This window comes from Gekko japonicus, unplaced genomic scaffold (genome assembly GCF_001447785.1).
Source record: "Gekko japonicus isolate JY-2015 unplaced genomic scaffold, Gekko_japonicus_V1.1 scaffold2, whole genome shotgun sequence".
Classification (NCBI taxonomy): Eukaryota; Metazoa; Chordata; class Lepidosauria; order Squamata; family Gekkonidae; genus Gekko; species Gekko japonicus.
The window spans coordinates 3,121,240-3,135,942 of record NW_015175358.1 but is presented as its reverse complement, the minus strand read 5'-3'; the positions used below and the strand labels follow the sequence as shown (position 1 = coordinate 3,135,942).

At 42.4% G+C, this 14,703-nt stretch overlaps 1 protein-coding gene across 2 annotated transcripts in view; it reads left to right on the top strand.

The window, feature by feature from the left end:
* Positions 1-14,487, top strand: part of TOX2 (TOX high mobility group box family member 2) — a 358,898-nt gene extending 344,411 nt beyond the window's left edge. For both annotated transcript variants that reach the window (XM_015425269.1, XM_015425268.1), the window contains one exon: positions 13,757-14,487. In XM_015425269.1, coding sequence (XP_015280755.1) covers positions 13,757-13,793 — 37 coding nt within the window. In that variant the 3' untranslated portion in view covers positions 13,794-14,487. The remainder of the gene's footprint in view (positions 1-13,756) is intronic.
* Positions 14,488-14,703: the final 216 nt, after the last annotated feature.

The following is a 14,703-nucleotide window of genomic DNA, read 5'->3' as shown; positions in this document are numbered from 1 at the left end:
TCCCTCTTCTTGTACATTGCAAGCTAAATACTTAGCTAGCCATCTGAATGGGCAAGCTGTGGCGTATGTTTGCCTTGCAAACAGATTCCATTCAGTGAGTAACTGTATCTTTTTTCTTTCCCATCCTATTCAGGGAGGCAATTTAAACTGGAAAAACATTGTAGGGAAAAGGTTTAATCTCCCCTTTCCCTCAGCACTGTAACCCAATTGAACTGAGAAAACACACAGCTGTTGCAGCCTACAATAAAATCCTGACCTGTCATATCATTATGACTTTGGTCTTCAGTATCCTGACAAAAGCATGGTTCCTGGGGCTCCTTGCAAAGTTCCTGAACAGTTAAAACCGGTTTCAGAAGACAGGACGAGGATATTGAAATTCAGTCTTTTGCTATTGAATTCATCCATCTCAAAAAGGCAGTGTTGACCTGGGCCGGCAATGTGCTTCCAGTTTCAGGGTGGGCAGCAGCTTCTCTTTATTTCTGTGGCACAAATAAATATTGTGTTAGTCCCCTAGGAGTATTGCAGTCTGTTTTTAAACTGCTCTGCTGCAGGGATTTTCTCTCCCACTTTGTCCTTTGGGGATGGAAACCCACTAGGGGAAACTTGGAGGGATGTTCTTTACTGTTCTTAGAGAATGCTGGGGGGGGGGACTGTCTCCCAGTGTTGAATAAAACAGTGTTTGCATTTTAAACCCAAATATTTATATGAGCCTATGTAAAGTCAACAGGCCCCCTTTTAAAGGGAGGGGCAATTGTCTTAGGCCTTACAGATTGACCCTTTACTACAACCAGCAGCAGCAAAGAATAATTGTCAGCTCAGCTGAACTTTCAGTTAAGCAATACTGCCAACCTGTGTTTTCAGATTTCGACTAACTTTAATGATTCAAAACCTATTGCATGGAGGGAATGTGATTTCATTAGCGAAGAGTGCTATACTTTGCAAATGAATCAATTTTTCGTTCTTTTAGTGTTTGAGGGTGTTTTTTTTAGCATACTGGGGGTTTTGCACTGTTTCTAATTTTTGTAATCCTAGTCCTATTGCATTGCTTATTACGTCTCACTATTTTCTTGCATTGTTTTACTACAATCATTGCACTGATTTACTGTGTAATCCACCTTGCGTCTCCGTGAGAAATTAATTAATTAAATCCAGGCATCAAATAAAGGTGGTTTTTTGAAAAGGTTATAAATATCTGTTATTCCCTATCTGAGGGGGGGGGGATTACATTGATGGAGGATGCAGCAAGAAGGAAGGCAGCCTCAAATAAGTGATCAGCCCCTTGGCTTCTCAGAGTTTTTAAAAAGGCAAACAAGGTAGTTCTCAGATATGAATGTTGAATAGTTCTCAGGGTGGAGAGGCGCTAAGCACCAACATGCAAAGATTAGCCATTTTGTAATAAATAATAGCCATACATCGCCATTTTTCGGTAAGCTTTGGAGTTTTCTCAGAATTATAATTGATCTCCACATGACAAAGTTCAGTTCCTCTGGAGGAAAGAGCAGGTTTGGAGGGTGGACTGTATATGGCATCGCATCCTCACTGAGCTCCCTCCCTAAATCCCACCACCCTCAAAACTCCAGGAATTTTCCCAGCCAAAAATGGCAACCCTAGCCCTTTTGCAGTACATTTGTTGACAGCTTTGCTGGATTCAGTATAAACTAGGCATCATATTTCTGAAGGAAAGATCACGGCACCATGCTCCCCTAATAAATCGACAGTTTTACCAACTCAAGTGCCAAAATAGAATATACAAGAAGCAGGACCCGCGATACCCATGGGGTTAGTGTATTCCCCACGGCTCCCGGGCTGCCAAGGCTTCTCCCCGCCACTGCCACCCACAACAACAACAGTGGCAAGCCCTGTGCGGCTGTGAGCTGTCAGGTGCACCAGGCTTCTCTCTCCCCCCCACCGCCGCGGCAACAATTGGCTCAGCTCCTGGTTGCAGGGCCTGCCAGGCTTCTCCCCCCCCCTCTCTGACAATGGCAACGGCTGTGGCTCCTAGCCGTCACCCCCACTGCTTCTCCACCCCCGCTGCCACCGCCAGCACCAACCGTGGTGAGCCCTGCGTGGCTCTGCCACAGATCCCAGGGGTAAGTGTGTTCTCTGCGCATGTGCAGGGAATGCTTTTTTACTTTGGGGGGGATTTAAGTATCCCCCCCTATAGTTTTTTAAAACTTTTCAGATTTTTCTGCACTTGGGACTGCCCCAAGTGTGCACTTGGGACTGCCCCAAGTGTGAAGGAAAATCTCTCTGCCCCCTATGTGCCCCTGATGTGTGGATTTAGATATCCGCACAGAGGGAGCAACTTGGCTATTAGATATATAGACTTAGATCTAGCTGCTTTCCTTTCCCAACTTCAAGGCTCTTTGATTTTATAAGTCTTCCTTGGCTGCTTCTTCAGGGGAGGAAGTAGGCTACACCTAGTTCCTGAACCACAACAAGTGTGACCCTTGATAGTCTTTCCTCTTAATCAGACCTCAGACTAAGGCTATGATCACACACACTAAATAATCCACTTTCAATCCACTTCCAATGCACTTTCCAATTGGATTTTGCCAGTTCACACAGTAAAAATCCAGTGCACTGAAAGTGGACTGAAAGTGGATTATTTAGCGTGTGTGACCGCAGCCTAACTGTATTATGTCACACTTTAAGGGAGCAAAATTGTCCAAGATTTCAAAAGGTGCCCAGTCATTGCAAGTGCCTACCTGCTGCCTTCAAATTAAGACTGAAGGCTTTTATTCAGCACCCAGTGTCCAAGGGGGTCTCCCACACCTGCTAAAAGAGGATAACTACAGGGGTATGTGGGAAAGATACATTGACAGTAAGCTTGAATGGCTTGGTCTTCCTCCCATATTGCTTAATAACATAAACTACCAAGAAGAACTGTTAGTATATTTATTCTATGGAAATATTTTATCTTCTGGTTTAAATATTTAAATGTTGGCATTTAAACTTAATTATCCCCTTGTCCCACAGAATATAGGGGTCGTGGTCATGAAGCCATGGGCTGCCCAGCACCATAGGGAAGCGAGCGACTGATGTGATGACAAAGGGCCAATGCTCCCAATGTGCTCCCGCTCCCATCTGCAAAGGCACAGTCTTGTACTTACAAGGGTCTTTCATAGCCGACCCATCCATTTGGGTAAACACAATAGGATCCAGGAGTTGGACAACTTTCGGCCCCAGCCCCGTGACTAGTGAAGGGTTGATTAAGTCTCGACCACGCTCTGAGTCTATCAGAGCACGTACCCATATGTGGGTACCCAGCTCCGGATTCAGAACAGTCACAGTCACAAAAAAGAGGGAGGGGTATCCGCTCACTGTTTTAGGCGCCTTGGGGTTCAGGACCTCCTGTTCAGCGCTGCTCACTGCATGCCCTGCCCTTTTCCCACCGGTTGGTCCTCTTCTTCGCTGGTTGAATCGGGATCCTCCTCAGGGACACTCGCTTGTAGCGCTCGCTGGGTCTTGGGACAGGTGGATGGTTTCTTCGTTGGGGTGTCAGCCCGTTTCTTTTCCGGTCCCTTCCGTATGGCTCCCTGGGTTCCCGATCCCGGGCAGGTCGCAGCAAAGTGGCCGGCTTTGCCACATTTCAGGCAGAACCCTTGTTTCATCCACTGCTCTCGCACCCCCTTTTTCTGCTTCAGAGGGGTCTTGGGTTTCAGGGACGTCAAAACAGTCTTACCCATGGTTGCAGCATTGTCAATTCTGATAATTCTTAAGCAGCTCTCAGCATCTGCCGCTTTGCACATCCAGTCATTCAGACACACAGGGTGGACACTGTGAAGGACCATCTCCCTGATGTCGGGGTGCAGACCCAGGCAGTATTGCTCGGCCATCACTCCATCGGGCCAACCCTTGATCTTAGCTGCCTGGCACTTGAACTCCTCGGTATACTCCCGCACCGACTGCTTCCCTTGCTTGAAGGTGTGTAAGTAAGCCCGAGCTTGCTCACTAGCATTCAGGTCTTCATATTGAGCTCAGAGAACCCACATAAAGGCATCTACCAACTGGAGTTCCGGTCCATCAGCGTTGTGCAAACTCACGTGCCAGTCAGCTGCCTCATCTCTCAACCGGGATGCGATACAATCCACCCAGCAGTCTTTGTCAGGAAAGAGGTGGCCCCAGTTCATGATTAACTGTGGACACGCACCACAAAGAACGCCAGCTTTTGGGGGGTTCCATCTGCATGAGTTTATCGTAGCCCCGCTTGAGTAACTCCAGCCAGGTGCCTATGAACTCCTCAGCCTCCTTGCCCCTCTCGGTAGCACTGCCATCCTCCGTTTCATAGCTCATCTCCCATGGAGGACGATCATAACTACTTTCACGTCAAGCAAGAGTCCAGGTTTCATGAGTGTCCGTGCTGAACCATCACCAACCGGCCCCAACGCAGCGCCTTCAACCTCGTAGTCACTCTGGCTGTTGCCCCTCCGAAGGGCTCCAGTAGAGGGTCGGTTCCGTCCATCCCCGCACTCAGCGGGACGGAAGCTGTCATGGCGGACGTAGTGCTTGGCTCCCCAAGAGGAACTAGGGTATTCTCCCCGGTCGAAACTGGGATGTTGGTCTCCTTGCTGTCGCTTACCTCAGTGTGAGAGATGCGGGTCAAGGGAGGAAGATTCCTGACACTTTGTCAGGGTCCTTAGTCAGATTACGCAACACAGGGCTTCATGAGAAGATAACTGTTTATTGGTAGATCCAGTACTAGAGACACGTGTACAACTTGTGTCAGGAATGGCTGTCAATACTAGGGCCTCTGACTTATACTAGAATCAAACATCCCCCTGTAAGCATGAGCCAATGGATACATCTCGCAAATGCGGGCAAAGCAAGCAGGCAAAGCAAAAAGCCGTTAACTTTCCCAGCCGAGCAAACTGCAGCTGGAGCATCTACAAGGTCAAGCATAAGATAGCAAACAGTTGGTGAGCCAGGGACAGCTGAGACAGAAAACGGGAGGGCACCCCTCCACATTCCAGACCTATGACAGGGCTACCTGACATCATGTATCTAAAGTCTCCTATTTTGCAATATTTGTAATCGCATAACGGTTCTTGATGACCATATAATGTATCTTTGGATGTGTTTTAATTGTTCTATGCAATATTCTATGTTATAATTCTTAAACTTTGCTGTGGTTTAAGCTTGAGACCTTTGGTCAAATGCGCTAATAAATAAAAGGAAAAGGAAAGGCAAGTGGCTAGAGGCAAGTCTGAAGTCATCTCCAACCTGTATTATAGGCCTCCAACATTTGCTTAACATTTCATATACAGGTGTACCTGCCAGGAAGGGGCTCTTGCACATCCCACTTAAGTGGGGACAGTGGCTTTTAAATCATCTGAGTGGGTTTCAGAGCTGACAGAAGTATATTGCAAAATCTGGTTTCTAGGGCTTCCTAAACATTTGCTACTCCTGACCCAAATACTTGTTGCATCTTCCTTCCAAGGATACACTTCTGCTTGCTATGGGGGAAAAGAAATTGCTTGCAGTAGGCAGAAAATGACTGTGTAACATGCTATTTTTATAAGCATGTGGGAGGCAAATAAGCAATTTTAAGCAAGGTATTAGTGTTCAGGACTTTCTAAAATGTTTCCATTTGTGTTTGTTCTGTTGCTTATATGAAACTGAATCTGCAGTAAAAAGAGCTGATTTTTAAACACTGCCTATATCTCTCTCATAGGAGCCTTTCAGAAAGTAGGTGTTATGTAATAAGCTGCCTAGTCTGGGGTGGTGTGTTTTAGAAGTCTGCCTTAGTGCTGCTTCATTGTATAGCTTAATATAAAAATAATGTATGCCTTAATAGAAAAATTGCATTCTTTTGCCACACTGGAATTATGAAGACCATTGGTTGATTCCCATGTAGTATTAAAGGAAAGGGCAGGAAGCAGTTCTAAGTAGCTAAAACAAGCTCTTTAGCATTCTGGCAAGATGCAGTATTGTGTGCACAGTGCCATCATAACATTCCTGTTCTCCCATTTCATGCCTTTGTCACAGTGAAAATGTCAGATTTCATGGTTTTATCTCTTATTCCTGGGAAGTCATATGTAAAACCTTTCAGATTATGCTGGGAAGGGCAGCCAAACAGTGAACTAAGTTCAGTAGTTCAGACACTGCAAGCAAACATCCAGTTGGGGTGTGTGCTGGTTTTCCATTTTGGCCTACTTCATAATACATGATGATCCACAGCAAGTGTCATAACTGGTTGCATCTTACTCACAATCCTCCTATAGTATTTGATGTTGCATGTTATTTGTTGAATTAATCACCTCTCAGTTAACAGCAATAATACGTAAGAAATTCAAGTTTTTATGAAACAGGAAGTTATTTTTAAGTTAATTGTTTACATAATGCTATCAGTATGTCTGGCACTTAACAGACCGTTGCCCGAAGGAGCTTACAATTTGAAAATTCGAGACAAGGAAGACAGCAAAGGGATAGGATGAGGGGGAAGGAGGAAGAAACAGGGGGAGAATATTGGTTCATCCCTTTGACCGGCTTAGTAGGGAGGAAAGCTTTCCTGCAGAAAGGTAGGGTCTGAATAGGGAACTGAAGATTGGCATCATATAAGTATTCTGGGAGGCAGTTAGACATCAAATCTTCATTTAGTGGCAAACAGATTTACTGCCATTCAATAAACATCTTTGACTGCTTGGCCACAGGCTCAACATACACCTCACATTGATTGTATTCTAGGAGAAATGAATGACGTCCACTGCACAAAATGATTTAATTCAGCAGTTGCCAGAGTTGCACTTTGCTGTTCATGGTGTTCTAGATTACTCAAGTCAAGCCTGATTCAGATACGGTTATCCATTTAAGAAGCCCTAAGCATCTAGTTATCTTTCCCGATCATTTAATTCATTGCCAGAGATACACCTCAATAACACTTTAGGTCCATTATGGATACAAGTAATACTATTAGAGAATCTCTGGTTCCATTTTAAGCTTTAAGTAATGTATAACTATTGCATACTTAACATTGACTAAATCAACAGAAAATTATCCCATCCATCATTGTTACATAACTAATGAAAGGAGAGCAACCACACTAGTACATAAAAGTATCTTACCTCAAAAATAAGCAGGTCACAAGCAAGAAGCCCCTTCTAAGAAGAAGCTCTCCATCAGTTCAACTTTCCACATTTATAGGATTTTAAAATCTTCTCCTGACACTTGATAAGGGCACACATTCTTAGCTAACTAATTATCTTATAACTTCAAACACCATACAAGGTTATCTGTTCTTGAAATGTCTTCTTAAAATATATAAAAACTGTTAGTTCATTCTGGCTACTTTTTAATTTTTTTACTTAACAAAGTCTATTTAAAAATACTGATTACAAGTTTTTCATTCGTATGAATATCTGTTGGCCCTCAACCAATACACTCCATCTTTGAACCATATCTTCACCACTGTGAAGATGGACATTCTTCTCATTCTCTGAAGATCACTGCATCTGGGCCTCAACAAATAATATCTGTTCATATGGCTTTAGCAACTTCTAATCGACACAAAGCCATACGTTTATGTTACTGCTTTGTTTTTTGTACGTCTCCGAGGCTATTCTATTTTGTGTCTTTCACTTTTTGGCATGTTTAGCTGGAAGGCCGGGCTAATTCTGTTTTTGTGCACAGAAATATCTTCTATGATTTTTTTGGTCAAGTCCAGCAACTGTTCCCTTGTATTCCTAGCTATATCTGTTACAATGAGAAGAATGTTTTTAATGGCAATATGACTTTTCATAAGTTTTTTGGTGCTGCCACCTGCAGCTGATAAACGGAGTGAGGCCTGTGTACTTCGCAACTGGAGTGTCTTCGGTATTTTGTTGCAGAGCAATGCATGTGTGCTTGAGCTGTGTTGGAACAGAGACTTAGGGACACTTAAAAACTGAAATATTTAAAACAAAGACACTTTGAATGTGCAAACAAACCTGGAAGATATTTAGCACACTGTTTAAGAAAAGGAGACTGAGGGACACTTCAAACATTATGTATATATATATTTAGTTCTGTACCTAAAAGGACTTAAGTGTATACCTTCACGGGGCTTTTTTTCTGGGGGAACATGCCAGAATGGAGTTCTGGAACCTCTATGACAAAGTTCTTTTTAAAATGTTTAAAAGTTCTTGAGTTTTCAGTATACTGATTGAAAACTTCATTTCCCTCTTGAGAATTCCAGCATCTCTTTAAAAAGAAAAGAAAAGCCCTGTTCAAATGTACCATTTGCAAACATATATATCATTTATTAACTGATGCCATTTAAATTTTAAAAAATCCTTTAAAAACATCATTTTGGTATCTTATTTATTTAATTCATTTGTACCCTGCCTTTTTCCCTAATGCCCACCCCCCAAAAAAACAGCTTACATCATTCTCCTCTCTTCCATTTTATCCTCACAACAGCCCTGTGAGGTCAGCTAGGCTAAGAGAGTGTGACTGACCCAAGGTCACCCAGCAAGCTTCTATGGCACTAGTTGGATTTCAAACCTGGGTCTCCCAGATACTAATCTGGCACTCTTAACCACTGCACCACACTGGCTCCCTATGGGTACGTGTAAAGGAAGCCAAGGTTGGTTGTAGTTCCCTGTTAAATTGCAGGTTTGCTGGCAACATGTTGTATGAAACAGAAGTATGCCCAGTGACACATCTAAAGGTTGCAAAGCCCAGCCCTTTGGCTCTAGCACTATAGCTGCCTTTTTTATATAGTCTGGACAGGTACAGAGGATCTGTGGAAATAGAGAGACATCACATGGCTGTCAAAATCCTGATTTGAAATTTATCGGCCACACAATTTCTGTGATTTAAACTCATTGTAAGTTTTCATTATATGGACCTTTTTTTTAACAGGCCAGGCCCATGAAGCTGGGACTGCATCAGTAGAAACAGTAGCTTGCACTGATGTGACTAAAACAGCAGCCCTGACAGGTGAGGCAGAGACATTTTTAGGGATATTGCCAGCCAAGATGACTTTCCAGGAATGAGAAGGAACCATTCCTTGCAGTCTTCCTGTAGCCAACCCCACAGCATCCTGTCAGATTGCAGCCCCTGTTTCAGTATCATCAGGCCCCCATACCAAACACCCAAGCGCACTAGAAAATCTTAAGATTTAGGCTGTTAATATCTACACTGTTACTAAAATTTATCCGCCAGTGATAATCATCTGGACTATTGATACTTTCTTTTGAAGGGCCAAGGTTTTTTTGTGGCAGTACTCTCCAGTACAGAGTACCAGCTACCTTGGCGGAAATCAGTGCAACCTTATATATGAGAACTGGAACCTTTTCTTTTTACAACATTAAGCACTATAAAGGGCTATTTCTTTTCTTCTCTGTTTATTAGACTCCTGAATGCTTGGCAGGTCCCTCATATTCTCCATGCTAATTGCTGTTTACTCTGCCTTGCTATCATGTATGTTCACCTCTTTGGGCATCTTAATCAAAGTCTTTAACTATGTTCTTTAAACCTTTTAGTCCAGCGTGGTCATGGAAGCACTCTGACAAAGTAGCCTGAACATCAGAGCATTAGTCCGCAAAGCAAATCACGCAGACCTGCTGACTTGCAGACAGTCAGTTTGTCCAAACAAAAACAGACTGGGCTAATTCATGTAGGAGACTGAAAGATGCCTTCCAAATTATTCAGTCTTCCAAATCACTTGAGTAAGTGCACAAACACCATAAAAAAGCAAAGATAAAACGTGGCGAATGCACTTAGTTTAGATTAAATTATTTATAGTAATACCCATAATGTGCTTGGGAGAGTAGTTTGTAAAATTAATGAAGTTTTGCTACTAGGAGATGTTGCTACTTTGTGTTCGTATTAAATCTTTGCTGAAGGTTGGAAGACAGAGTGTTTTAGACGCAGATTATAAAAAGTACAAATAAGGAGATTATAAAAGGGAATTGATACAATGCCAACGTCTTTTGCAAACAGATGTATTAGTGCTTTCAGTACATTACCACTGCTATGCCTATCTTTCCAAAATTCCCAGGGTACAATTTAGAAAAGGCTAGTCAGTCCACAGTTTGCAGCCAAACTAGGAATGGCAGTAGCCAGCTATTTCTTAACCCCATGACTTCTCCAAACTCACATAAAGTGAGGAAGGGGGGAGTGTCTGAACAATGCAGTGAACAGGACTACTGTGATAACATCTATGGGTTGTAAAGCCCAGCCCTGTAAATCAATGTCTTCTCCTTCCAACGCCATTGAACAATGGCAGGGTGAAATATCCAGTTGCTTTCTGAAATGGAATAACAGCATCTTTTAGTGTGTAAGATTTATAGATATGTTTGTTGTCTGAGGTTTTGACTAGGAAGCTGCATAGTGGCTCTATAGACTGAAATTACCCCAAGTGTCCATTAGACAGGATAAAGTATTTTTATTTATTTTATTTTGCTTCATTTATAGTCCTCCTTACACTCTAGGCATATTACAGATGTTTCTGGACCCAGTGTGAAGAGGCTGTTGAGCGTGAATGATCTACTGATCAAATAGGAATATTGTATGGAGACTAGCATTGTGTTCTGCCCTCTGTGAAAGTAGATGAGAACTTTGGATACTTATTTCTATGTGGTCTTGTGCCATCTATTGATACTTTCCACTGATTACCGCATCATTATTATTGCTAGCTTCTTTTACTAGTATTTCTAGGCAAACTTAGCTGAATGCCATGAATGGCGCAGTTCTAGCAAGCTGTACTTTTGCTGCAGCAACTGCATATGATAGGGACATTCCCTTATTCGTGTTCCACTGCAACAACTGGAGCTAAAGGATAAAGAGTGGAGGGTTGGTGCTGCAAGGAGAAAGAGGCGGACAGAATCCTACAGGCAGCAGGTGGAAATATGAGGATTTCTAGGGCCTAGAATCCATTAGTAAGGCCTGAGTAGGTGAAACTACAGCAACCCATTGTGAGAAGTCTAGAATGTCTAAGAGGTAGGAAGCAGAAGAGGCACCATTTTAATTTTCTGCCCAGAGTGTCAGTTTAATTCCAGTTTCAGTTGTCTAATAATAAATTGGTTAAATTATACAGAGGCACACAAAGCAGTAACTAAAACTGCAGATCAGCATCTCGCTCATGCTGAAAGTATAAAAATCTTTATACTGCAGAGTTCTTTGAAAGCATTTTGAGTATCTTATCGTCTGAAAAAGTCTCGCACTTATTCCACAAGTACTTCATAGGAGGGAGTTTGTTCGGCATTTCCAAATCCTTAGGGGAAACCTAGGTATTTTTACATGGGGGGGGGCAGGGTGGAAAGGTTTTGAGGCCATCATATTCCTAATCCTATCACATGCCCCAGATATTTGGTCAAAATGATGACCTCCCAAGGGAATTTGCTTAGCTTGGTCTTGTTAGTTCATGTCCCCTTTGCTTTGTCCCATGTGGTGAAGGCAAAATTGTCCCACAGTGGTGGATGGTCTTACCTTAACATGCCTCATAAGGACTACAAGATGTGACTATGTACAGACAACTCATGATTCTCTACGAAGATTGCCAGCTTGGGAAATAACTGGAGATTGTGGGGGGTGGAGCCCAAGGAGGGCGGAGTTTGGAGAAGGTAGGGACTTCATTGGGGTACAATGCCATAGAGTCTACCTTCCAAAGCAGCCATTTTCTCCAGGTCAACTCTCTATCACAGTTTTCTCCAGTCTCTGTCGCCTGGAGATCAGTTGTAATCCCAGGAGATCTCCAGCCACCACATTGGCAACCCTGTTCTCTACTGTCTATAGGCCTGGTCTTCACACACATCTCAGCTGACTCATAAGCAGCATTTTGCTTTTGTTCATTATAATATCAATAGTGACAAAAGCAACAATAATATGCAAATAGAAACAGAGCTGGAAATTCCTTCCTGACCCCAAAGTGGCGATTGGCATTACCTTGGGCATGTCAGAAAGGTCCACAAGAGCCAAGCATTGGCTCATCTCGTTCCACCCTCCCTCTCATGATCTGCCTAAATTCACAGAATCAGCATTGCTGTCAGATGGCCATCTAGCCTCTTCTTAAAAACATCCAAAGAAGAGAGCCCCCCCCCCCGAGAAATCCAGTCTACTGAGGAACTTCCCTAACTGTCAGAAAGTTCTTCCTAATGCTTAGCCAAAAAATGTTTTGATCTAATTTCAGTCCATTGGTTCTGGTCCAACCTTCCTGGGCAACAGAAACAACTCTGCTCCATCCTTTATATGACAGCCCTTCAAATACTTGAAGATGGTTATCATATCACCTCTCAGGCTTAACATACTCCGCTCCTTCAATCTTTCCTCATAGGTCTTGGTCTCCAGACCCTTCACCATCTTTGTTGCTCTCCTCTGGACACATTCCAGCCTGTCAACATATTTTTTAAACTACAGTGCCCAAAAATGAAGACAATACTCCAGAACAGAGTAAAGTGATCCCATCCCTTTGCATGATCTGGATGAGGAACCATTAATAAGCACTCTTTGGGTATAATCTGTCAACCAGTTACAAATCCACTTATCAGGAATAGGATCCAAACCACATTTTATACACTGTGTCCACAGCATCCCCCTGATCCAACAAGGTAGTCTCCCTCAAAAAAGGAGATAAGGTGGAAAATGAAGTATAAGGGTTAGGGGATGATTAAGAGATAAACATAGGCAAGACTGATGGCTGTATGCCCATCTATGGAAGATATTGTTTTGTTATTTTCTGTATGTTATGTGGGTGTGGGTTATGGGATAATATCAATAAAAACTTTTTTGGGGAAAAAAGGAGATAAGGTTAAAATGACAGAAATGAAGGGGGAGGGGCCATGGTTAGTGACAAAGCATCTGCTTTGCATGCAGAAGGTCCCAGGTTCAGCCTCCTGCATCTTTCATTAAAAAAAGGATCAAGTAGTAGTGATGTGAAAACCTCTTCTTGAGAAACTGGATAGTTGTGGCCAGTCACAGGAGACCACACTGACTTTGAACAGCTCCTGGTCTGATTCAGTATAAGGCAGCTTCATTTGCACATGTGTTCACTTCAGATGTCCTCCCTCTAACTAGCTGAAGTGAGTTCCAAGCACTGAACATGTATCTGACTTCATACCATTTCTGAGAAGAGTGCACTAACTCTTTTGCCACTTTATTAAGAAGGAAGGATGTTTAAAAAGATCAGAAACTAATCTACTGTAGGAAGAATCTGAGATACATTGTATTAATTATACTCCAATATTAATGTGCTTTTATAAATACACCAGTCAATTCACTGGCATTTTTCATTCTCTTTGGAATTTCTGAATTTGAACCTCAGTTTTTTGTTACTTTGCCTATTCATCATCTGACAAAGGTTGAACCAATCAGTGGGTGAAATAATTTTAACAAGGAAATGTGACCAGTACAGAATTATCAAATACAAAATGTATCTGCCTCTCTGTTCATTGAGAAGGCAACTTTTAAAAAGCTTCATTCTTCCAGAATATTGTAAAGTCCACATCCCATTGAAACCAATGGCAAATATCCCATTGATTTTACTGGCATCAGTTCACACCTTGAGACATGAGCTATTATGAATGTTAAAAACTCCTTTTAAAGTTTCTCACTGGTGTCTTTGCAGTGTGCAAGTATTAATGGCTTGAGTACTGCTACCGAAAAGGTCTTGGATTGTTCCTTCTCATATTAAAATTCAATTTTCAGCACTTTTTTATCCCTAAAACATTGGTGTGAGAGACCTTATGGATTTGCTGCTGGCTTGGTGCTTGTCTTATTGTTATTTTTAATTGCTTATCACTCTCTCACTTTAAACTCCCTTTCCTTTCTCCTACAGCATGCTGCCAAGGGACAAGTCGCTCTACCTCACTTAAACCCTGACATCTCCATTCTCCAAAGGTGAAAAGGAAGGACATTTAAGAGGGTCTGTAATACAGGCTACCCAGATGGGCATCAAGCAGGTCACCCGGGCAAGAGAGCACCTGGCCTTTGGCTTCATATCCTGGCTCGGAGAGCAGTCTTTTTCTTTCCTTCTCTTCTTCTCGTCCCTCCTCTTCTCTTTCTTTCTCTTTCTTCACAGAAGTCTACTGTAAATGGAAGCCAACAATGCATAAATCATGAAGAACAAAATTGACAGAGGACCCCACACACACACACACATACACACTCCACACCACTCTGCGCGCGCGCCTTTCTCTGCTTGCCACCAGCTTAGCTATGGACCATTTTCCTAGCGAACTGCTTTTTAGGTTCAGCACAGACCCGGGCACAGTGCTCCAGCAGCAGCAGGAGGAGGAGGAGGTGGCACTCTTTTGACTTGCTAACGGCACTAAACTTCGTGCGAGACAAATGTGAAGTCTGTGTGAATATTGTACATGCGAAAGGCCTCGGACGTCTGGCGAAAAAAATTAAAAATAAAAACATAAAAACTATTGTTAGAAGGATGGAGCAGATGGGAAGCAGAAGTGCAAATGGGAGAAAGCGAAACAATGTGAAAAAAAGACCATGAAAAAATATATAATTTGTTGGATAGTTGTAAGTAGCTTACTAAATGTTTTAGAACTGTGCTAAAGACATCTTTAAGATTTTTTGTGGAAAAAAATTAGTAGTTTACTTTATAGTAAAAGCATTTTATATTAATTGTAGCACATTTTTTTAGTTATACATAGAATGGAGATGTGTATAAAAAGAAACCCTGCCAAACTTGTTTCTATTATTTGTACAGCAAGAAATGGACAATTTATATCCATGTTATATGGCATTATTATATTTTTTTTCAGCCAT